Raw genomic sequence first — 25285 nt, forward strand, 5'->3', positions numbered from 1 at the left:
TAATCTTAAGAGCAAAAGAAGCAGGGGTATAGTGGAAAAGTACTGGCTGAGAAGCCTCGAGCATCTCTTATGTAGGTAGACCTGCCCTCCTGTCACTCCCACAAATGAGAACCTATGAGTAATTGTGGTGGGAGATCTCTCTTGGTTTAGTCTTGGTCCTAAGGACTATGATTGTATCTGACAAAAAGTAACTCTACATCAAGGAGTTGATTCTCTTCCCACAGCTACATGTGGGGGGCTCTTGATTGTGAGTTCTCCTCAGAAGACCACAATATGGACAAAAAGAGGGAGTACAATACAGAGTGTAATAGAGAGCACCAATTAATCCAGTGGATCTTGACAGGAAACTTCTTTTGGAAACCAAAAGCATCCAGTCTCTGCTAGCTCAACTGTTTTTATGGAAATTATTGATTGTGTTATTTTTATGCTCCTTTAACTACATCCAGCACAATATTGAGAAAAACAAACTACTAATGAGCTGTCAATTAATAACGCTTAATTCCTTATGAATTTCTGAATGACATCCTTGCTCCTCCTTATCGAAACAGCCCAGATCCCCCATTATGATATCCTTGGTTCTCTTCAGCACTCCTTCTCATTCTCCCCTCCTTCACCTGCACTCTCAGCTGTTTCCTGTTCCAATCATGGCAGCATCCTCGTTCCTCCTGCTGCTGGTGGAGGAACTGTGGCTGGTGCAGCATCAAGGATGCTGACTAGCTGATGTGTCAGCTGGCAAGAGCCTCTCAGAATGGAAAACAGCTGAGTTTACCTGCTCTCCTCAGTGGGAGTAGTTTTTGATCACCTCCCTCTAGCCAGCCATTAATGTTTTGAGACACTACAGGAACTTGGTATCCTGGAGTCTTTTATCCCTCTGTGAGAGATGGCTAGCGAGTTATATAGTTACCAGGAAGAGAGTCAGAAGCATGGAGACAAATGGGTTCTTGGGGATAAGTACAAAATAACCAAGCTAAAATCACAAAATGACCACGCAGGGAAGAGATTAAAAGAAATCTGTTCTGATGGAAGACAGATGTGGGGCTGTTCTGAGAAGATAACTTTTTGATGTATCTTCTGGGGCAATATTTCATAGCACGAGATGTACTCAGGTCAGCCACCAAAAACACAATCAAAACTTTCTAGGGAATAATGGTCACTACTGCCTGCCAAGGCTGGATCTGTGCTGACAGTGCAGGAGGGTAACAGTACATTACGTTTTTACCATTAGCTTATCTGAGCCTTCACAAAAACCTACCATAAAATGCATTTTGGACAGTGCTGATGCCATACTGAGCCCTCCAGAAGCATGGATTTAGTGCTTGGGCTACTTGAGGGTCCTCTGGCCCCAGAATGTCGATCAATTTCTTCACAGCATTTGGTCTCTGAAGACACAGCACAAGAGAAGTGCCTGAGGTAAGGTAGGTACAGTGAGCTTCTAGAACAGCAGGATCCTGGAAAGAAACAGCAGAGAGGGAACAGATTACAATAAATGCAGTAGATGAGTGCTGGATCCCAACCCTCTGGCTCAAACCACCTCTGAAGCAAACAGACCTGACATTATTCCTTGCTTTCTCTTCCCTTTGCAACATTCATGCTAGTGGGCACTGCACGCACAGCTTCCAGAGCACATGCAATGGCCACCAACTCGTGTACCTGCTGTGCCATTCACCAGGAAATGGGAGGCCCAGTTCCCACCTTGGGCACGCACGGAATGAAGAAAAGTTCAGCACTGAGCTCGTATTTTAGCCATAGCAGCTTTCACAACTTCTGCAGTAATATCCTAAAATCCCCACAGTAAGAAAGGAAACAAAATCCTGTTCCTAAGAGGAAAAGAAGCCTTGTGCTGTGACTTGTTCTCCCATCTGGAACACAGACAGCAGAGCTGGAGCTGCCATTTGTCCTTACCCACTACAAATGAAGTCTCTCTGAAGTTCAGTGCCCAGTGCTCAACCACTGATCTGTGGGATGCCCTTTTCACAGCACCTTCAGTGTGACATATGGGTAGGAAAGTGATGGACAGTAGAAATATCATCATGGTCATGTATACGTTCTAGGATAAGGAACCACATTTAGTTCTTCTGCTTAGGTAAGAAGACATAGCAGAATTTTCTTTCTCAGTTTCATGAAAGCAGTGCCCCCCACTGCCCCAATACACACCGTGCTGTGAGTCTGGCTGGCAGAATTTCATACACTAGATGGGATCAGTGCTACTGAAACAGTGAGCTTTAAACAAGGATGCTCAGGACAGGGCACTGGACTGGAGCTGAAAGAAAGCAGCTCAACTCCTGGCTTTCCCCCTGGTATGATGTGTGCTCCATTGCAAATTTCTCTACCATTTTTTTCCTTTACAAAGGTTGCCAGTTCACCCTGAGCAAAGAGATTCCTCACCTAGCTGTGCAGGCCGCAGGATCCTGAGATCTTTAATTCAGGATGAGTGTTAATAAGCACTAGCACTCATTGCACTAGTGACAAGAGAGTGATTTGTTGGCCAGGGATGGACATAACGAGTGAGAACTCTTGAGAAAGACAGCGAGAGCCCAGGGCAGAAGGTGGCTAAGGAGCAAAGCAGTCCAGGACCCTGCTATTCTCATTGAACAAAGCCTTGCAGAGCCAGCTTCTTTGCAGATGTTTCCATTAAATGTGAGATCCACAGCAGCAGCTATAGGCTCTTTCAGAGCCCTTCATCCTAAAGAAGTGGCAGAAGCACCCAGGTCTGCCTCCCTGCCCTCCAAGTGACCAAGTGCAGCAATGCCAGCATGCAGAGTATCTCAGCCAGCACTGTGCATACACACAACAGCATCTGCAGCTTGCTGGCTAAACCAAGCTATGGTTTTTTTACTTTTAAAGCCATTGGTGAAGAAATTAAAAGCTGGAGGAAAAACTCTTGCTTGATTCAGCTGAATCGCATCATTCAGTTCCCCAAAGGTTTTCATTCCTCTCTTTTTTAATCTTTTCAAAGCACCAGAGAATGGCAATTCTCAAGATAAAACATTTCCAAAAGAAAATCCCATCCTTTCTTTCAAAAATATGAAAATAAAACACTTTGAGGCATCTTTTGTTTTTCTATCCTATGAAGCCATTCACTGACTTTGACCCAAATCTTCTCTCACTCACATTCCCCCTAAACTGCCTTTTTGTAAGCAGGCTATAAAGGAAAAATCATTGGCTCAATCCCAATCTTCTCCTCTGTATCTGGAAATGCGGAATGATCTGAGATGCCCCATTCTTAAGCTGGTTATTGAGATAAGAGGTCTGATACAACCTGTGATATTTGTGAGATCCCAGCCCATAGGAACACAGACAAAGGGGAGCAGGGACAGCTGTGCTGGAGGAACACAGAGGGAAGTTTCAGAGCTGTGCTGTGATGAGGGCTCAGACATCCACATGTCACAGCATACTGCAAATGTGTGACATTAATTCAGTTCTGTATAATGCTAAGTAAGCCCTTTAGGCTTGGAAAACTTTGATAGTGTAAAATATATGCACATAATCCACTTTACTAAGACGTCATCAGGACTTCTGCTGGGGAGACACAGAACACTGATGACGTCTCCATGCAAACTTCCCAAAGCTGTAGATACAACATTTCATCTAACTCCACCTCACACACCTGCAAAAGAAAATGTTCAGAGGTGGTTTCTGTTAAAAAGAATGCAACAAATGAAATTGTTTTGTCCCAGACCCTACAGAGTGCTTTAAGTTTATGTAACAATCTCTGCTGTCTCTGTATCCCTTCTTTCAGCTTTTCCCTGGGAAACGAGCAGGCTTCAGGTTAATGATGATGTTGTTTCTGATGGCTAGAATGGTGTCAGTGAGACAAGGTGACTTCTCTCCCTGTGCTGCACCCCCAGGTCCGGGCAGGGCGCTGCCAGCCAAACCATGCCTCTGCACCAGCCTCAAACCAAACAGCTGCAGCGAGGTGGCACGTGTGCAGCTGCCTGGAATTCAGGGAGCAATTTTGTTGATGCATACAGAGAGGAAGTTCCAGCTGAGCGCTGGCTCCACAGGACTACAGGATTAAAAACAGCAGAACTGTTCTGCTTCCAGCATCAGACTCTCAAGGCAAGGCTGGAGGGAATCCATCATGTTACTGAGTCCGGGGACTTGCTATGGGCAGTCAGAGCAGGTAATCCAAGGGCAGCAGATCAGCCCTGCTGTACAATCAGACTTCCTAGCTAGCAGCCACAGCTGTGAGTTTGGGATCTGCTGAATAAATGCAGAAAGGAAAACCTCCATAGCAGAACTGCCTCTGGAGCAGTTGCTTCTCACAGTCTTAACGCTCTTGGGTCATGGTAAAAGCTGAGAAGGCAATGTCTGCTCTATTTAGCTGACCTTTGTTTTTATTATCATCATCATTAGCTTTCAGGTAAAAAGCATTGCTGCATCTCCTGTGATTGGGTAACCTCATCAGCCCATTATTTACTGCAGGCCAAAGGCCAGAAGCTGCTTAGAAGCTAAATGCTAGCATTGCAGTTGAAAAAGCAGTGATGTCTGACAGCATGTTGCTGAGGATATGGGCCAATGTGCAGGTAAGGCACACATTTGAAAGAGGAAGGAGATGCTGGCATTGCTTATAGTGAACAAACCCCTCATCTGACACCATCTCTCTGCTTACCTTGGGAGCTCAGCCCTGTGTGATGAAAGACTTTGGGTATGTTCTAAAAATGAAGAGGAGCCTCCATACAGCAGAAAACATTTCCTACCATCCATTCCTCATTGCTAAAAGCAGCCTATCATCAGTATTTGTGCACTTTCAAGCCCTGCTTTTTTCCATGGACAAAAGCCCAACACTCTGCAATTCTTAAACTCAGCCACCAACTCTCCAAGGAAACTGAATCAATGCACAACAGCCACTCCACTCAGTTTGGGAACTCTGAAAACAAGAGAATTTTTTCCTGAAATAACCTCCCTTCAAATGTATCCTATGGATGTCTACATTTCTCCCTGAGGTTGACATTTAGCTTTCGTGCAATGCCTTCTGTTTCAGACGATGGTCTAAGTATTTTTGTGTTTAGTTGTGCAATTAAGAACCTTATTGGAAATACCTCCTCAGCAATTCTAGTGGCCACTGTCCCCCCCTCAGCAGAGATCTGTGAATAATTAAAAACCAGGTGCTTCTGCCCCATTCCACTGCTATCATGCAGAAAGTAATGATCTTTGCTGATGGATGGTGACGTTGGAGCCCTGTCTGAAGACGTTCCCAGTCTTCTTCTAGAATCTATTAATGATTTCTACACTGTGTGCTTTAAACTCTTCCAACTTAACTCAAGAGCAATATCCATAATAAAGGCTTGCTTTCTATAAAAGTTAACTGGTTAAGTGTCTTCAGGAAAGCAATCAGCTAACAAGGATTTTGTTTTTCAAGAAAAGGAATCTAACTCCTCTGCAATGCTCAGCTTTCCATTTCCTGACTTCCACAATACCTTTATTCTGAGATGATAACAGATGAGTATTTTCCACGTTGGGCGATGAATGAATTCCCAGTGCTACAGAAGAGCAGACAAGTCTATCTTTAGCTGACAAACCCCCCTAAACACCCCAAGGTTTAAATCCCTCCTCACTGTCTATCAGACAGCAGAAATAACAGCAACCCCATTTTCTCTGTTTGCAGGTCATTCTTACAGGCTCTTGAACACAGGCTTCTGGAACAAAGCCTCCACTGCATATGTGATGTAGTACCAAAATGTAACCCGGCTCTAGAGGTACATATGCCCTGGCAGCACAAAGAAGGTTTCCCAGCTCCCACATTTAAACACACAGAAGGAAAATGAGGCACATGGGCAGAGCACAGCACACTCTGAACGATGCTCTACCTGGATTGACTGCAGGGAAGAAACAGGGGACTCCTGTTCTGCAGTTAAGAGTGAGCACTATAAATTAGCAATTTAATGTTCCTGGGAGGTCTGCAGCTCCCAGATCCTCTGAACTTTTGTTTTAGAGAAACCAGGTCTGTTTCTTTATGGCGAACGATAAAAGAAACTGTCAGCATGTCAGCTTGCTTTGTGCCTGGTATTGTACAGATCTGATTGTTCTATATAGCTCACTTCTAACAATAACCACTAAATCCCGGATGGGAGTTTTTGCTCTTTCAGGAATGGATTACTCACTAGCAAACATATTTTCCCATTCTAACCCTAAACACGACCACAGAACGGCCAGGTTCATAACAAACCTGTTTTGTTTCAGAAGAAAGGAGTCCTAAGGCGATGTCTGGCTCCAGCTGTACGTGTTTCATCCCAACCACAGTGAATTTTTCTAGGTCAAGCTTTCGGAGGATCCTTGCAAGATGATGGCTCCAGGCACCAGGTTTGATCAGCAGCACGGTGCAGAGGATCTGGGCTCCTGTAACAAAGCACACTGGTGAAACCCAAAGCTGCTCTTAAAAGCACAGACAAAACAGATAACTCTGTGTATGAGCCAGGACAGGCGCCTATAGAAGAAAACTGGCATGAAGTTCATAGGAATTTGAATTAAACAAGATTGTAAAAAAGCTGTGTGTGTGTGTATATATATATATATATACGTATAAACGATCTACAGCAGTCTGGGCTTGTAGACCTTTTCCAGGAAGCCTGCTCAACAAATCCAAAAGTTCTACCTGGCAGGTCTGCAGCACGAGACTCCTTCCTTCATGCTGTGTGTGAACGCTTTAAGCAGGATAAAACATTCTTCACTTCATCCTTGAGTGTGTTTAAAATCCGTTTGGATGTGGTGCTCGGGGCCACGATGCCGTGGGGGGCTGTTAGGGCAGTACGGGTGGGTTGAGGTTGGACTTTATGATCCTGAAGGTCTTTTCCAAACTGAGCAATTCAGTGATTCCACGATGAAATCCTTCAGCGGTTATTTTGTTCTCATTCCTCATGGTTTCATCTCTCAGAGTTCTGCACCTCTCTGTTAGAGCTACGTTTCAGGGAGGCATTAACAGTGTGACAGATCCCAGCTGATGTTGTAACCCTTATTATAAGAGGGATCATGTCATCTAAAATTGAAATTTCAGCAAAAAGGTTTGGCTTTTGATAAAATGTCCCCAGCAAACCTGCCAGCCATACGCTACAGAAGCGAAACAAAATGGACCACGATAGTTTGACTGTCTGGTGGCACCAAACCTCTCCAAAGGCAGGAAACACCTAATCTCACCTTTAAATGATAGCATTTTCAAATCATTAGCTTCACCAATCTGAAGTGCTGTATTAAATCTAAGCCCCTGTGTTATTGGGACTGTAGTTAAGGTTTTGTCTTGATGACACCCTTGAAGATTTATTGTCCACCACAATGTTGGGAGCAGTCAGCCAGGACCCACTAACTGCCAGTTCCTACCCACGTCAATTAGATGAAGCATGAGGTAGCAGTACTGCAAGCTGTTAAAACTGATGCACGATGATCTGTTTGTGTACATAAAGCACCATTTCATGTTTCCTGTACACCCCATTACTAATTATACAGATGTTGATGCAATGAAGCATCAACAGTACTGCATGAAATTCGGTGCTTACGGATATTTTCAATTAGCAAGAAGCATGTTGGTGATTCAATGACAGAGAAATAGGGGATCAAAAATAAAAAGCCAGGATACTGACCCCATCTGGCATGAAAACTCAACCCTTATCCTACACAAAGGCCTCCTAATGAAGAACTGATGGTTTCATTTCCACGTATTTCTTGAGCGGAAAGATGTAAATGCCATAGCAACGGCCTGCAAGCAGAGTGAGGCACTCAGATCCACTCAGCTGCTCGCATATCAACTGTAGGAGCTCACATCAACGCGCATCGCCCTCGTGCTGCTTTCCCCACCATCTGCTGTGTTTCTGGGCAAGCTTCCTCATTCCTGTGGCGTGAGAATCACTGCATGCTGCGTATTTATGCTACTTGAGACACCTCAGGAGGGGATCTCCTTATCCCCTGTGCCACCTTGGTCTGCCCAAAGACAAGCACCTAAACCAAGGTGGGACACTTTGCTAGCCAGAGGTGGTTTTCTCTCCCCGGTGACTGTAAGTGCCAGCATTCACCAACACACCACTGCCTACCAAGGAACGGCCCCTGCTCACCATGTGCTACCAGGGAGGCCTGCTTGGCAGCCATCAGACACATCCAGCCCTGGTTCCGGCTGCTCTGCAGCTCTCCTGGACTTGCCCAATCTTCCTGGTGTTTGTTACATACGTACAATATTTTTAGATCCTTTCCTACGGCCAATGACTCCACAGCTCTCCTCACAGTTATCCACATGCGTTTTGATTTGATGATGAAACTGAGTCACAGCACCGTATTTATTCATATAAAACACTTCATATACGAGCACGGCTTAAAATAGTGTCAACTGAAGAGAAGCAAATACCAGATCTCCTGTCAAGCTTAGAAAAGAGAATGAGCATCACTGCCAGTATTCAAGCCCAAGGGAAACGTTGGTATAATCCTTCCACTTATTTTTGGCTGGTACATCTACATGAGTTAGGTTCACAAAATCCAACCGCATTTCTCAATTTGCTCTTCTCTCACCTGCATGCAAGTAGGCAAACAGTGATTCTGCGTGGCATCTCTGGGTCTCTTCCACTAAGCAAGAGAAGCAGAGAGATGTGGGTAAGTACATATATGTATAATCTGGGATAGTAAATTGAGAACAGTGCCACTATCTCTACATGACGCAGCTAAGGCTGCTCTGACACGCTCATCTTAAAATGTGATACCAAGAAATGCATGGCTTGATTCCAGACATGCTGGGAACCCATTTGTATTGGAACATCCTGGGAGATGTAGTGCTTACCCCCTCTTCAGAGACCCCAATTGCATGCACTGAAAAGGACTGCAAGGACCGAATTACAGTGACTCGGTTACACTTTGTGTTCTTTCTCAGTCACCATTTCAGGGAGCGGCTGAATTTTATGCCTATAAATAAATAATAGCATTTTATGCCTATAAGCCACCTTCGTGCTCCCAGAATTTTACAATTAAGTTGGAAAATGCCATGAAACCCAGGACTGCTTATTGCCCTTGGAAGCAGAGAAGGGCTGTGTGTTCTGGTACACACTTAGGTAGCAGCAGAGATCTGAAACCTGATGTTCCCTAGACAGGAATGGTCGACTTCAGAGGTTCCTCATGAGAGCAAAGCAGTGTGAAAGGAGTCAGGTGTAAGTGAGCCATAACTAAAGCCCACATAAAAATGTTTCCTTCAGTCTAATGATAAACCTGCAAGTGATCCAAAAAGGTGAGGGAAACGTAAGGCATGTGGGAATTGAGAATTGTGAATCCTGGACTTCTCTTCCCATTGATCCTTACTGGCAAATTTAACCAGTGAGATGTGCAAGGTAGATAGTAGAAAAACCAAAATTTGCTTGCCAAAACAAAGCAATCACCATCCCTTCGTATTTATTACTGTCTGGAATCCATGTGTTTCTGTCTCCCAGAGCAACTTATCTGGAAGGTAAGTTTTTCTTTTCTTTTACTGAGACTTTTTTTCTTTCAAAAGGTGCATTCTATGTTGCTGGAAATGTTAAGAGAGAATATATAAGGTGAAAGCAGCTCTGAGGTCCTTGCCTTGTAACTTCTAACTCACATCTTCACAGTATCACTTACTCTCTTCAGCAGTGGAGTGATCTGGAAGAACCAATATCTGTGAAGCGCCTGCTGGTTTGGTGCACTGTAATGCAGAGCAGAGCTCCTAACTGAGGCTTAGGAAATGTGTGCTCTGCTCTGATTTCTGTCACTCAGTCATTGGGGAATGAAGACCAGCACCCCTCTATAGGCTCCCACTATCCTTTCTGCTGACAGCTGAAAAGTGCTACTAAAGAGCTGAGATTTTCTCTTCTACATTCCACACCAGCCACAGGTAAGTGGTTGAGGCACACAAAGAACTGCAGAATAAAGGTGATTCTGCAGCAGTACTTCCACCCCCAGTACCAAAAGCAGGGCTATCCAACCTTTACTTCCTAATTGCCCAGGATAATGATGTCTAACCAAAGCTTCACCATTCTATTTTGACGACTCTGACAGAGGGCTTGGAGTTATATTGTTTCTTCCATCTATTTTAAGAGTACAAAGTAGTACTTTTTTTGTTATTGAAGAGGGAACTGGTGCACACGTCTGACCTTACCTCCAGCCCTGGATGTCCTGCCAGGTGGTGGCAGGTATTTGGCAGTAGGACGGTGTTCTGGATCTGTAAAAGGAAGATGTGATTTTGTGGATTCACTGATGAAGAATCTTTACTGTTTGGGAGGTGGGGACTAAGGAAAGTAGTCTTGTTTAGCATGGGAAATGGCAGAGCTTCCAGCTGCTACAAAATGCTGAAGAGCTGTTCTCTAGCACAAAGACCCTTCCACTCCTCCCTCAACAACACAGACAGGAGGAAAGATGCAGTGACCTTATAGAAGTGATAGTGCAGAGTGCTAAAGTCATAGTGAGAAGACACAGCTGTGTCGTGGTGGGAAAGGTGATATTGTGATTGTTACTGCCCCTCAGTAAATCAATCTCACAGTTCTGGATTTCTTATCCTGCCTTCTGGTGTCAAGACAACGTCAGTGAAGGATAGCAGTACACGCAGTCCTACAGCTTTATGCAGTAATTTGGGATGTCTGTTGCACCCTGTTTTGAAGGCTTCCTCTTTCTGCTCTCCAAACTCACACAAAACACCCACATAGTTCACTGTCAGATCTGACTTTTGTGATACTAGAATGAGTGATTTTTTCCTGACACCACCACATTTTCTTATTCCTACTCAGCAAAGCCAGTTTGTTATTCTGCACTGCACAAGCACAGTGTGTTTGACACAAGCATCTAACTTTGTCTTGACAACAAAGGACCTTTCTTCCTCAGAAAAAGATAGGAGAAGAACTATAAATTACAAAGCATGAATGCATTTGTGGAACTCCACCATTCCTTCTCAGTTGATATGTGGTGTTATCACAATCTTCATTTATTTATGTGTCTGAACAATCAGAAATCATCAGGTTCAGAACTATTTATCTTGGGGGTAAGGAGTGAAGCATCCCCAAGAGCTTAGGTGACATCCAATGTATTCCACTTCAGAAGAAAACAGTGGGGGCTCATGCACTGCTGGTCAAAAGTATCCAGTATGAATAATATCTCAGTCTGCACAATGATTTAAAGGGTGTGGGCTACACATTTCTTGGTACAGCAGGAAACAAGCAGGTTTTCAGTGCTGAAAGATCAATGCTAGCATATATCATTGAAGTCTGAGAAGTCTTGACAACAGAGGTCTCCATTCCTCATGAACTGTTCACTCTGTTCCAGCATAAAAAGAAGTTCAAGAAAATCTGCTTGCTTCAGCTCTTGTAGATTGGAAGTACCTTCATCTCCCTGAGTATAGGGCAAGCTTGGGGCATCTAGACTGAAGAAGTCAAGCATGACAATGACATGCCCACACATAGATGGGACAGATCACGGCCTCTTATACACAGAAAGAATATTATTTACTGGTCCTGGTAACTCCTGTGACGTCTGTTAAGCATTTGAGTACCCAGAAACCTTCAGAAAGGGAACCAGGCCATGTGTTATATTAATAGGCCAACCTGCAGATGACCTCACTTGACTCCTGCAGATTTAATATCCCTGATTATATAGCCAAGTGAATAATTTAAACCCAAATAATTAAGTCTTCCTGTGCCTTAGAAAAAAAAACTTAGAAAAGGATTTATTCATCCAAGTTCAATAAGTTCCCATACAGCCTATATCTAAGAACAGTGTAAACAATAAAAGCATGGCTTACCAGCTACCAGCTCCTTCTCTGTGAAGAAAAGGATGGCTTGTCTGAATGCTACCTCTGGGGTCAAGGCCATTACTCTCTGCAGAGCACTGTCACTGTCGCTTAGCTCCTCCCTGCACTGTGTTAATCTCTGTAATGCATCTTCAAGGGCTTGGAAGGCATTGACCCGCCGTAACGCACACACAAGGACTGGATTAGACATCAGTGTATCAAGGCTTCTCCACCAAGAAGCATCTCCAACCTCAAAAGGGGTTACTTCTTTTGCCTGACGCCGAGTGAGACGGGGCAACCACTTGAGACCTAGAAGCTCAAACCCTGAATCAGGTCCTTCTGCAAGTCAAAGGAAATATTTCTAGTATCAGTTGACAGCATACGTTTCATAAAAGTCACAGTACTTTTGGAGACAAGTGCTCTAATCGATTAGACTAGAAGTCTCAAAGTTGCAAGGGGAGGTTTAGACTGGATGTAAGAAAACAAGTTTTTTTGTGTGATAATGGTGGTAAAACAGTGGAACGGTCTGTTCAGAGCTGCCCATCCTTGGAGACATTAAAGGTCAGGCTGGCCTAGGCTCTGAGCACCTGACAGAGCTGTAGGTGACCCTGCTTACTGCAGGGGACTTGGACCAGACAGCCTTTAACGATCCCTTCCAACCCAAACAATTCCATGATGTTTACAGGGTCAGTCCATGAGTTCAGGTTGCTGGAAGTTGCAGTCAGCTGGAATCTCCTCTTTGCCTACTGTGATACAGATCTCACTAAACAGCCCCACCTCAAGAGAACAGGATATAGAATAAGAATGCAGACAGTATGCCAGACTTCTGCCCTTTATCAGGGCAGTGACTGCATTACTGCACACTAATGCAATCTGCATCATGAAATTACATACAATCTTCATCTTGTTAGCACGTGACAGCACTCATCATTTGTGATCATTTAATGCACGGGACAAGTGTCATTACTCCTCCTTTGCATGAGGAAATGAGGCATTAAGAGGTGTGCTGTCTTGTTTCTGGTCACAAAGGATGTCAGTGGACCAGCAATAATAGGATTTGTGGCTTCCGAATTCCTGTTGCTGTGCCTTCCCTGCACAGCTGCATTTTCTCTCGCTGCTCAGAAGACAGGGAAAACATAAAAGGCTTCGCACATACTGGAACTATTTTGACCCTCTCTGAAGAAAATGCCCGCCTGTGTCAAATGGAAAGCAGCCTTGCCCACTAACTAGCCATGACAAATTCTTCAGCACTTCTGGCAGGTAAATGAAGAAATCATTTGTTTAAATACGTATCTCTTCTTTTCAAAGCTTTCTGGCTATGATAAAAGCAGCCAGACAGGCTCAACTTTCCTGACCAACTTCTACAGCCTCCCCCAGGAGCTGCCAGCAATCACCTGCATTCTGATGCTGACTACTGCTCTCAGGAAGAAGGATCTGGCAAAGGAGTTCTCCAGCACTGCTGATAGCATCTGTCCCAACCAGTGTCAGCAGGACTACTTGCTCCATTTCAGGATCAGAAGCAAATCTTTGGTTGCAGAAAAAATCCAGAGGAATGTTACACGGGTCTGGAACTGCACTGAAGTTTCCTCCTGTCCAGAGACATCATCCAAATAAACGTAGTTACTGCCCATAAACAAGCATCCATTCCTGTTTAGCAAAAAGGAACTGGCTAATTCTCTATTAGGCAGTGCATCACTGCGAGGCTGCAGCTCAGCACAGCTGAACAAAGAAACACATGTAAGGAGCAGAATCACAGCAAATCCTCACTAATTAGTCACACCCCTTAACTGGAATTGCTTTTGGCATGTAAAGCAAATATACTCAAACCCTAATTTTGATGTCCTTATTCGCACTGTTAAACAGTGTTGATAGATCTGTAGCAAAATGATTTAAGGCATAAATGTCAGATTGATAACTAAGGCTTGGCTTTGCATTGAATTGATACTTCATTTTGTGTTCTAGGAGATTACACAGCATGAAACTGAGGACAGAAAAGCAGGAGACACTGTATTATGCACATATCCATTGTCCTACCAGGAACAACACAACCTGCAGAATTCCCAGTCCCATCAGAAAGCTGGGCTTATTCTATACTGTTTCAAGTGCATGAATATTTAAGCAACTGTACAGATTAACACCCATGTACTTAACTATTCCCACATCTTCGCATTTCATAATGAAAGAAAATAGTGAATGACATGCACTGGATTCCTCCCCCCCCTCACAATTTATGTTAATTTGGTTGTAGGGAGAGATAAGACTAGAGGAAATGGCTCCAAGTTGTGCCATGGGAGGTTCAGGTTGGATGTAAGGAAAAAATTCTTCTCCAGAAGAGTGGTATATAAGCAGCATTACCCATAGTTAGCAAAATAACCTTCTGGTTACTGTAACATCCAAGCACATAGAACAAGTAGTTCTAGGACTCTCCAACCCATTTGAGTCATAAGCCTGTAACAAGTTTACTTGCTTTTCCAAACCTTATCAATTTTCCAGCTTTGAATGAATGAGTTACTGACACGAATTGAAGTGCATGCATTGAAATTGAGGGCTTCAGAGTAAAGAGAAATGAAGAAGTGCCTTCTCTGCAACTGCAGAAGGAATTGCAGCTGCCTACGTGCATCACTTCAGCAAATCCTAGTTCTACATACTGAATGAGTGATTTATCTCATTTGAATATTTTGACTTGTCTTTAGAACTGTGTCAGTAAATACACATTGGTAGGATTCTTTTAATCCTGGCAATTTTAAGGCTTCACTGCTTGTTGTCAGGTCATATTTAATGTAAATGTAAGTAAAAATACATTATTTAATCTACTTCAAAGTTATTTCCATATTGCTTTTCCATGGATTCTTCCATTCGCTTTGCAGAAGTAGAAGACATTCAATGAGTTTTTACAATTGAAGGACACTGGAACACTAAATGAGTTACTGTAGAGAATGAGCATTCTCCTAATGCTCTTAATCAGGGAATTCCTCTGGTAAAGGTTGTCAGACCTTACAAGAGATAGAATATTGCATTCCCACAGCCTTTACCTACCCAGCATCTGCAGCAAGTTCTCAGTGTAAGGAGCCACATGGAAGCACATGGAGGAGTCCAGCCTGGCTGTGGCAGGCAAGCTGCTCTGCCTGTTGCCAAGGAGGCCTTGCTGTGCCAGTTCATTCATCAGTCCTGTGCACAAAACAAGAGCTTGTGAGGAGCACAAAGCCCCGTGATGCAGTCTGACATGAAAACCACGCTTCTTATCAAGTATTTTGATTCATCTGACCACAGATGCATTACAGAGACATCTATATGGGGTCACACTGAGCTTGCCTCATGAAACGCAGTTCTATCGTTCCCTCTTCCCCAGCCCATATTCACATACAGTCAGGAAGGGGGCTGTTGAATGCTGAGAGCTGGTCACAGCTTTCTCTGGAGACACCTCTGCCTTCTGACCAGGACTCATTTGTTTCAGCTACAGGCAGTGGACTGAGATAAGGAATGCACACACAGAATATCCTACGCAGCTCCTGAACTGCCGTAGGTGTCCTAAGCAAGTTGTTGCCCACAAGAAAAAATAGCTCTAATTTTGGACCCACTGTTTGAGTCCAGACCCTCAGTATCAGTGGCAAGGCCAATATTCTGCATCCTACACAGCACCACGAGGCCAGAGAGCTATTGTAAGGTTAATAGATGTAAATCCCAGTCTGGAAAATATCTTAACTGCACTTTTACAAGTACTAAGTGCTGGAAACTAACAGCCATCGCTCCCATTCTTTCCCAAAGGGCCAGGCTATGCACAGGCTGTGCACTAACATACTGGCATAGAGTGCAGTTTCACAACAATTGGTTGTGTTTTACAATAATATTTCAGACATTTTTTAAGGTTTGTTATTTTTAAAGTTATTTTGCACATATCTTTGTTTTCCATTCTACAAGCCTGCCAACAATTTACTGCAGCATGGCATGGAAAATGGATTATTAGCTGTAGACATTGATGACAAACCTCAGATACCAAACGTGGCACTGACACAGACTTGAGCTTGTCCCACTGACAACTAACCACCTGCTTTTTAAAATTCAGATGGCAAAAATAAATGAAACCTCCTTTCAGTACCTGAAGGATGCTACCCTCCAGTACTTAAATGGGTCCTACAAAAAGCTGGAGAGGGACTCTTTACCAGGAACTGTAGAGCTATGACAAGGGGTAGTAGCTTTAAACTAGAAAAAGGGAGACTTAGGTTAGATATTAGGATGAAATTCTTTACCCAGAGGGTAGTGAGGCCCTGGCTCTGCTTCCCAGAGAGCTGGGGATGCTGCATCCCTGAAGGTGCCCAAGGCCATGGATGAGGCCCTGAGCAGCTTGAGCTGGGGAGAGGCGTCCCTGCCCTTGGCAGGGGGTTGGAATTAAATGGTCTTTAAGATCCCTTCCAGCCAAAAGCATGCTGTGATTCTGTAACTTCTGTGATTATCTGCTCCCTGTTCAAACATAGCAAAGGAAAGCTTGGTCAAAAATTGATGGTGTTGATACAGAAATGTTTCCTGTAGGCACCTATCTCTCTGCTCCATTTCAAGAATGACTGCTAAGTTTGCTTTGCTTTGAAGATTGAGCAGTGGTGAACATCAAAGAAGTGACTGCTTATCAGGGGTTTATTGATTAAACATACAAAACTGCTTAGTATGGTTTTGACCCTACTCAATTCCTAGTGCTGTCCTACACTTCCCAGAAGCTAAGCCAAAGCTTATGTGGCAACAACAACTTTCCTCTCCAAGGCTCTTGAATACAGAATAAGCTAGCTCTCTGGATCACTTCTGAAGCAAAGAGGGTACAAAAGAGGCATTTGCAAAATCTCTCTACAAAGGAAAAAAAAAAACCATAATTGACAGCTCTACAATAGGAGCAAATATTTTACCCTTCCTGAACACTTTTTGTCCCAGTGTCCACAGAGATATTTCTAGTGCAAATTTTGCTGTGCAAAACAAACACTGTGAATGTCATCTGCAGCACTTTTTGAGGGAAAAAGCAGAAGCTATTTTTCTTTAGTGAGCAACTTTCCTTAGGTCTGCAGGCAGGAGGGACATGGTGCTGTAATTAGTCTGCCATGATTAATCCATGGTGTCTAAATACTTTTTCAGAACATATTGTGATGGTCTTTGGAAGAAAAAGAGGAGGACTTCTTGAAGCTTATTATTTTTCCTCCAAAAACTTGAGATGTTCTTTTCTACTGTGGATGGATTATAAGAGGTAAACATCATAAAAGGCAATGGATGAACGCCTCCTTCAGGAGCAAGCTGCTGTGGTGTAATGGAGGGGTCAGCAGCTGTTCTGGAACTGTTCAGGCTACAGAGACCCACTTATCCCAGCAGTCTAAAGGGCAGGCTGTGAATAAAGAGATGCTGGAATGGAACGTCCTGCTGCAGGCAATTTGCCCACTGCCAGGGCAGGAAGCAGCAGGCAGGTCAGGGTTCTCTGCTCTGTGCTGATCACTGCTGCTGTTTGTGATTTTCCCCACTTAAGGCCAATCTTGGTTTATCCTTAAGAAAACTAAATAACTCTCATCCTGAATCAGAGAATCAGAACAGGGTTTGAATCAACTAAGAGGATTGGGGGCAGCTACATGTCTGTTCTTTTGGCAGTCTCTACATATAAAATAAGTTGCAGTTCAGATGCTTGGAAGTCACAAGCACACAGAATTCCGGGCTGTGGTTGATAGGACTGCATGATATCCTCAGGCCCAGTGACAGGCAGCCTACTCCTCTGGGAAGTAATAATACCTAAGAGAAAACATGAAGCCAAGCCCATTACAAAGGTGTATAGTGGGAAACCAAGGGGCCAAGGTCATGAATTCAAACAGAGGAGGTTCCACTTTGACATAAGGGGAAAAAAACAGTGCTGTATGTGGAGAGTAAAGCATTGGAAGAGAGGACCAAGAGAGGTGGTGGAATCTCTGCCCTTACAGATCCCCAAAGCTTGACTTGCCTACAGCATCCTGGTCTGAATTGATGAGGCTGTGCTGAACAGGACATTGGGTGACTGACCTTCTGACACCCCCCCCCAACATAAATTATTCTATGATTCTAAACTCAAAAGGATTTCAGTGCTAAAGATCAAGTAATTGACAAAGATACATCTGCTGTGTAGGATATGTAGAAGTGACTGATCTAGAAAAATGGGCCTGGAGATTCAGGCGGCAAAACTATCAGGCCCCAGCATCCTCAAATCTTCCCACAATGTAACAAATTTGGCAAGGCTTTTAACCTCCAGTTCAAATGCTCTAAAATGCTGAGGTTTTTGAGAACTGAAAGCATTACCTTTTACCAATGCAAGAATATGATGACTAGCATCCTCCTTTCTCAGCAACAAGACCAGACAGCGCATGTGTGGCTCAGCAGAAAGCTCTCCTCGTGCAGAACTGTTCTCAGGAAAACTAGAAATCTTGCCAGGGCAAAATAGAGCAATCTGAAATAACAAGGACCAGATTAGAAGACTAAATCCAGATTTAAGCACTACAAGGCTCAAGCAAACATTGAAGTTATGATGGCATATGAAGACACAGCAACACCAGTCGAACCACATTAACTTCCATTAATATAGTAGGTATCAGTAGGTGTTCATTTGTCATCTCTTCATGAGACACAGGAATTTAACTTAAATCTCATGAAAAGACAACATAAAATGTTTTGCTCTACAACTGGGCTGAACAAAAACCACAATGGTCATAAATGCAGAGAATAAGTGGTAGTATTCTAAATTACTCATTCAAAAATGATCTTGAACCCCAAGTCCTGAAACACTTAGCACCAGAGAACACATTAAAACAATCATTTCTGCTGCTATCTTCTGAAATAGCCGTTTAGGAGCATGCCCCAGATATCTGCCCATTTTTGCTGTAGCATTCCATATATAGGCATTGCTTTCATTCTACAAGATATAATGGGCAGGGAAAGTGTTCTTCCTCATGCTTGATTAGAGAACAAGCAGAAAAGAAGGCTTCTGTGCAGTTTAGTTTGCAGAATGAAACATTTCCTTATTAACATAGGAAACAACTCTAAGTGTGAACATTTGAAGTGAAGGAACACAGCCCTCTGTAAGACAAAGCGTCACAGGATTCCTGGGTGATTTACAGTACAGAGATGGACTTCTTGTACAAGCTCAAATGTATTTTTGCATTTATGATCATTTATTTCCTAGGTTGACATGTCAAAATGCCAACTTCTCTCTATTCAACTCAAATCTACCGTGTTACACAGAGCTTGAGAGAAAGAAAAAGGTTATTTTTGACGATAGGAAAGCTCTTCTTGCAAGCCATCTGAATGCATTAAGTTAGGGGACTGCCTCATGCTGAAAGGCCACAAGCAGACCCAGAGGGACTGTGAAGCACACAGTCACACATCAGTCTGTTAGACAAAGACTGTTCTGAATACAGGTTTCCAGATCAGAAATTGTTATTTTCATTTCTGAAAGTTCTGAAACATTTACGAACTGCCTGTTCTTTCTTATTTTGAGATCAATGGCAAAATTAATGCTTGCTTTAGTAGAAGCAAGTCTGTTTATGCTTAGGTTCAGTGAGAGGCTTAGGTCTAGTGGGATTTTCTTACTAATGAAAAAAAACCAAACCATCAGCACTGAAAGTAACCAGAAGGCCACTCACAGGAACATAGAGAACACGAGTGCTGGTAAAGAGATGATGAGTGCCCTCGAGAACACTTGCTAAAGAAGTGTCAGCTCACACATCAACTTACAACACAGTAAGCTTCAAAAATGTGAAGCCAAGTTATACAACCAAGCAGTGCATTCTGTCTGGTACCTGACTTGTTGTCATGCTCAGCACAATGGCTTGCTTGTGTGAAAGCTGCAGCTGTCTGATTCCTTGCAGAGCAAACCCTCGACGAGAACAGACTGCAATCACGTTACCATACACATGAGGAGGTACCAGAGGTGACACTGTCAAAATGATGTCCCCTAGATCAAAGAGGAGGTAAGAAAAGCTGTGGTATTACTGCAAAGAAACTCTCAGCAGCCAGATCCTACTCAAAGCACATCCCAAATAGAGACACCGTATTTCATGGTTTATTTCTTCTATCCATCTTATAATGGCTGCTTTCAGGAGCCAACATACAACAGTAAAGCTTATGGCATTATCAGTAATCTCTTTGTGAATCACCTGCTCCAGACATTCTATCTCATAAAGTCTATCCAGCCATCCACGAGCTACTCATCTATCTTTGAGCTATCTGTGCTCTCAGGCCCTATGACGGCCCTGTGTCCACCCCTAACAGGCTGTGCCTGAGCAAGCTGACAGCACTGAGATCCCCAGAAGACTAAGAATAAATCTGGCCAAAGTGATGAGTAACTAAACGAGGTCAAGACTGGCTGCTGACTTGTCTACTACAAGGCGTGTGAGGCAGCCTCAGCTATTCCTCTCTGCTACCACTGCTAGTCTGCAAGACCACAATTTACACAACCCTGACCAGCATGAACCTCTTCAGCCCAGTCTTTACTCTTCATCCCAGAGGCTGGCACGTGGCATAGGCTACAGAATCTTTGGACCAGCCTCTGATCATGATGTTACTCTACTCTTGCTTGGTACCACCTGTGGCTTCACAGACTCCTGTCTTTGGTGATCCTAATGGCACCAGCCTGCTCTCTACTACCTGAGTTTCCCTCCTACCTAAGCTTCAGCCACTAGATCTGGTTACTTGTGCTCTGCTTGTATTCCTCACCCCAGACAAGTCCATAGAAGCAACTAGAGTTGATAGTGGGTTAGAATCTCAGATTATTAACTTCTGTTTTTCAGGTTTAACTCCAAGCTCACTGCCAACAGGGTGGCAGATCTCTGTAACTTCCAAGAAAGCTCTAAATAAACAAAATTCAGAGTTGCAGGTGGTAAGATTTCGGTTCATCTCTAGCAAATAACACTTAAAGAAAACAAACTTTTTTCTTTTTTCACATGCACACATCCCAAACTAATGGGAAATCTGCTAGGGTCGATAGAACTTTTCTTACTGAGATGAAGTGTATACATCTGGTGGGTGGAGCAGCATATTTGTTCTGCATGCTCTCCATGGGTGCATCTTTCCATCTCAAGGAGAAGCTGCTGCAGACCTGGTGGAAGGAATAGGTAAATGTTTCCTTTGCTTAACACACCACAGGGTGTCTGCTCCCAGATCAGTTTTTTGGCTTCTCTTTGAGAGTCATGATAGTTATCTGAGGAGAAAAGCCTGAAAGTGATTTCCTGAGCCCAAATACAGATGGAACGTGGTGTAGTATAACTCAGCAGCCCACATCAAATGTGAATCATTAATAGCCATAAAAGGAAGGGGAGGCAGAAAATGTGAGTCATTCCATCAGCAGCAACCAGCTGCCATCAATACCAATCCCAAATAACATGGAGCCAATGGCTGTATGCCAACCTACTTGAATTAACATGCCCAGTTAAACAAGAGACTGCATCTCAAAGGTAAGACTTTCCTTTCTTTCCTTTTTCCATTTTTTCCTGTCACTTTCCCCTCCTTTCATCTTACGTTTTCATTCCTTTCTCATAACTCCTTTCCTTTAGGAATATAACCTTCTTTACCTTCTCTCTACGTCAGTATGATCCTATTTTCCTCCAGTCATCCTTTCCCTGACAGCTGCTGAGATTCCACACCCCTCTGTGCTTTTTGATATTGTCCCCCCCTCTCCCTCCCCTTCTTCCTGTGGAAATCTTTTCAACTGTGGGAGTAGAAACATGATAGCAATGTTCTAATAGCATTGTCTCATAATCACCTGCACCTGAGATCTGCTTTGCCAGGCCCAACTGCAGAAGATGAGGAGCACACTGGCCCATCTGCAGCAGACACCTCTCCCATCCCTCAGAGCCGGTCCTAACACCAAGTGCTCAGCAGGCTCCCTTGAACACAGTCAAGCTGCTGCTAGCTAGCTAGAAATTTAGAAGCCAGAAGATTGCTCCTACAAAGGGCACTTGGATAGAGGAGTCAGGTGATAGTTAATGTTAGTCCCATTAAATGCTTTCTTTTCTGATTACATAGTCAGTCCTGGCTTGAATGAATTCTTAACTATTTCACACCCTATTACCTTCAGCTACCTGTACTGGTCTAGAGTTGATTTCTGATCAGTTAAGCAAGCAGTCTAAGGACACTGTTAGGTAATCACAATAGTTCCTTGATAAACAGCCCCCTTACAAGCACAAATTTGTTGTGGGAGTTTTTGTGTGTGCGTTTTTAAGTGAAACCTAAGCAGCCTACAGGACTCAAGCAGCTGCTCCCATGAGGAGGATGATGTGATAACAGTTCTCTGTCACTTCATTTTAGGCAACAGCATTTCAGTAGAAATTCATTTCTGGCTCTGGACCTGGCCAGATCACAACACTGAGTAAGGCAGAATTTCCTGAAACAGGTGCACTGGAGTGAGGTAACTGTCAGTGAAGGAGAGCCATAAAACCTCAAGATTAGTTCCCTATTACGAACCGTTGGTAGGTGAGACAAGCGTTGCTGGAGGCTGAGACTGCACCATGCCCTGGAGATGAACCTTTTCCTCATCTGCTTCTTCTCTAGTTGATGAAGGACTCTGAGACCTAAAGAAAAACAGCAGATATTAAAAGGTGTTGTGCCAGGTTCTGAGTCCAACCCCCTTTCTGCAACAGACCCAGGGTCAAGAAAGCTGTAACGGAAAGGCCATTCCAGCCTCCTGTTAATGCCATGAGCTACACCAAGTTCTCTCAGACTGACTGTCTCTTCTATTACTCCCTCCAAGGGTCTCTTTGCTCAATAGCACAACCTAATACAAAGTGGCCAGTTTGGAAATAAAAAAATGTCAGGCTACATTATCAGTGTTTTTCCTACCCTGCAGATACATCACAGCTGCTATTTACTTTTGGTTCTTTAGCCAGAACTTAAGTAGTTTTAAATCAATCACAGTACTCCTCTGCTGCTTCGTGTTGGGTAACAAGCACCATCAAGACTGTCACAGATGTTCATCACAGTGAAACCTCTCCACATTCCTGCATACCCAAAAAGACCAAATGACGGCACAGCGAACATAAGGTGCAGTTCAGAAAGCCAGGGACTGAGAAGGCAAACTGCAGTCTGCATAACAGTTTGGCTAGGTCTGTGAAATGCAGGCTGTTCAGGCAAACCTGTCTGCCTCATTCCCCTGCTACTGAGTTGGAATACATCCTGCTTGTTCACTCCCAGGAGACTGACAGAAGCCACTAGTATTTGCAAGTAAAATCTGACAAACTGAATTCTGAGGTGCAGCTTGTATTCTGATCTCCCAACGGGTCAAATTACCAGCATTAGGAGATGGGCACAATTCTAGCAGCACTCTGGACTGGCTGAGTTATACCAGAGGAGCAGAATTCATCATCTCTGTAGGAAAAAAAACATCCTTGAGGAAAATAAAAAGAATGAAAGTTGGCCAAATTGAGTTTTACATATCATAAACTAAAAATGATGAATTGTTGCTCATGAGGAAACAAAGCCAAACTCTGACACATAACCCCCTCTGCGGGCATCAGATCAGCTCCACATGGATGCACTCCTCCCCACAGCAGAAAGCACCAAGGCTGTAGAGCCCCTCACCCCTCACTCTCTGCCACCAGCAGTGTGCTTGCAGCACTGAGCAGCTGGGAACTGTAAAACCTGCCCAGAACTTGCAGGTTCAGGGCACTGCCTGAGCTGCAGGGGAGTTCCACCACACCAACACATCTTTAATTCAGTTATATTGAAAGGAGATGCCTAAGGCCTAAAAAACCCAGTGGCTGGCACTCCACATGACTATTACACAGCCCTGTAGAGCAGCCAGGAAAGGGTGTCTCAGATTCATATTACCCCAGTTGTTGGAAATTCCTTGAAGCCCTAAGCCAAATCTTTTGATAAAGCACTGTAGGCCAAATGCTTTGAGGCCCAGATCCACTTCTGCCTGGAAAAACCCAAGGGGTGTCTTTCAGAAGCCCAAAAAAATGCAAGTGCTTCTTCTCTCTGACCTGTGCAGGCCAGCCTATTCTGATGTGTCTTTGCAGCAGCAGTCTGAGGAAAGGGACCTCAAGCACAGCAGGGCTCTTCATTTAGGAAGAGGATTCATAGGACTGAGTGAGACTGCTGGGTTTTAGGTTTGAGTCTCCATCTGGGAAGTAGCAGGGTTGTCAGGAAGTAAGTGATCATTCTGCACTGTAGGAAGGCTACTGAGGGAAAAAAAGTGCTGGGAAGGAGTAGAGCCAAGGGTATCCCCAGACTACTGACCCAGCTTCCCTCTGCTTTCCTGCAGCTGTGGACAATGTGAAAGGGCTGCTGAGTGCTGACTTCAGAGCTGAACAGAAGCTTTTCTCTTCTTCTCTCTTTTCACTCCTTTTCCCTGATGTATGCACCTCTGTTCTGCTGAGGAAGGCCACGAGCAGACTTTATAGCAGACCACCACCAATGTCACAAACCAAGCAACTTTAAGAATAAAAAAAACACTGGAGAGGTTTGGCTATCTTGAACAGAAATGTGAGCCTTTGGGAGCTACAGCCTGCCTCATTGTAGTTATGCACAGTAGAATACATATTGCTGAAGGGTGCATGATGGATTAATAGCTACTTAATAACCCAGTTCCTTCTGCAGCTATACTCAGCTCTATCCAAGAGCAAGATTCCAGACTCCTGAGTCTTTCCAGTTCCTTAAACTTTTTGGCACCCCACTGCTATGCCACCAGTTCCTAAGCTGTTTTTATTCACGCTAATTTGCTTAAGAGCCAATTTGCTTTATAAGCCATCCTTCATTCTCACACACACTTCTGTCATAATCCTCCCAAGAACCTTTTCCATCTGAAGCTCCTTATCTCCAATCTGTTAATATGAAAGGGACAAAGGGCAGAGCTGCACCTGGAGAACAGGCTGCTCAATGGCACGCAATCTTACAGCCTTTTTCCAACACCAGGCAGAGCTAGAGGAGTTTTCAAACCAGGCTGATCAGCCATTACTGACACAGAAGGTGTTGCAAGTGTAGGAATTGAAGGTCTTCCAGGGAAGAATTGATGGGAGGCAACTGCAGGAATCCCACACCTGACATATCGAGGGGAGACAGGGATGTGAGAGATGTGCTTTTACAGACTGTAGTAACCCATGTGAAAATTGAAACAGTATACAGATCCCATCCTTCACTCTTGTTCTTTCAGACCTTTGGCAGAAGACCAATAAAGACAAAGCATGCCAACTGTGTGCTTGTCTGTCCTCCACACGGCTTTGCCTGGGAGAACTACCATCACTCAAAAACATGCAGGCCAGCACCCTCACCTTGTTCTGTTGTATCTGGGAGTCGGATCCAGGATACCACCATGCAGTGCTGCATCAGCAGCCCTCCCTCCAAACCAGAGGCACAGCTCCCTGTGCACACAGCTGTCCTGCTGGGGCAGGTGGACAAGAGGCTCTGTGTGGCTCGTGCAGTAGATGGCACTGATGGAACTGCAGTCTGTCACGCCAGCCAGCTGCGGGTCAGATGGCCCAGTGATATTCTGCATGGTGCTAACTCCTTTAGGCCCTCTCACCCCTAATGCCAGCACCTTGTCAGTCTCTGAAGCATAGGAAGAAGGCAGTTTTCCTGTGAAAGACAAATGCATTCAAATAA

General features: G+C 44.0%; 1 protein-coding gene across 14 annotated transcripts in view; it reads right to left on the minus strand.

Annotated features, from left to right (window-relative positions):
- Nucleotides 1–25285, minus strand: part of DNAAF8 (dynein axonemal assembly factor 8) — an 85689-nt gene that overhangs the window by 13502 nt on the left and 46902 nt on the right. For 7 of the 14 annotated variants that reach the window (XM_048961943.1, XM_048961940.1, XM_048961938.1 and 4 more), the window contains 13 exons: nt 24955–25258; nt 23924–24058; nt 22151–22257; nt 20688–20786; nt 19489–19643; nt 17993–18140; nt 14738–14869; nt 13096–13290; nt 11714–12040; nt 10082–10144; nt 8491–8544; nt 6170–6339; nt 1253–1448 (listed from right to left, as the gene is read on the minus strand). In XM_048961943.1, the coding sequence (XP_048817900.1) occupies nt 1253–1448; nt 6170–6339; nt 8491–8544; nt 10082–10144; nt 11714–12040; nt 13096–13290; nt 14738–14869; nt 17993–18140; nt 19489–19643; nt 20688–20786; nt 22151–22257; nt 23924–24058; nt 24955–25258 (2085 nt within the window). Of the gene's footprint in view, nt 1–1252; nt 1449–6169; nt 6340–8490; nt 8545–10081; nt 10145–10276; nt 11230–11713; nt 12041–13095; nt 13291–14737; nt 14870–17992; nt 18141–19488; nt 19644–20687; nt 20787–22150; nt 22258–23923; nt 24059–24954; nt 25259–25285 lie in introns of those variants that run through there. The other 7 variants (XM_048961942.1, XM_048961944.1, XM_048961946.1 and 4 more) reach the window with 7 other exon arrangements.

This window comes from Lagopus muta, chromosome 15 (assembly GCF_023343835.1).
Source record: "Lagopus muta isolate bLagMut1 chromosome 15, bLagMut1 primary, whole genome shotgun sequence".
NCBI lineage: Eukaryota > Metazoa > Chordata > Aves > Galliformes > Phasianidae > Lagopus > Lagopus muta.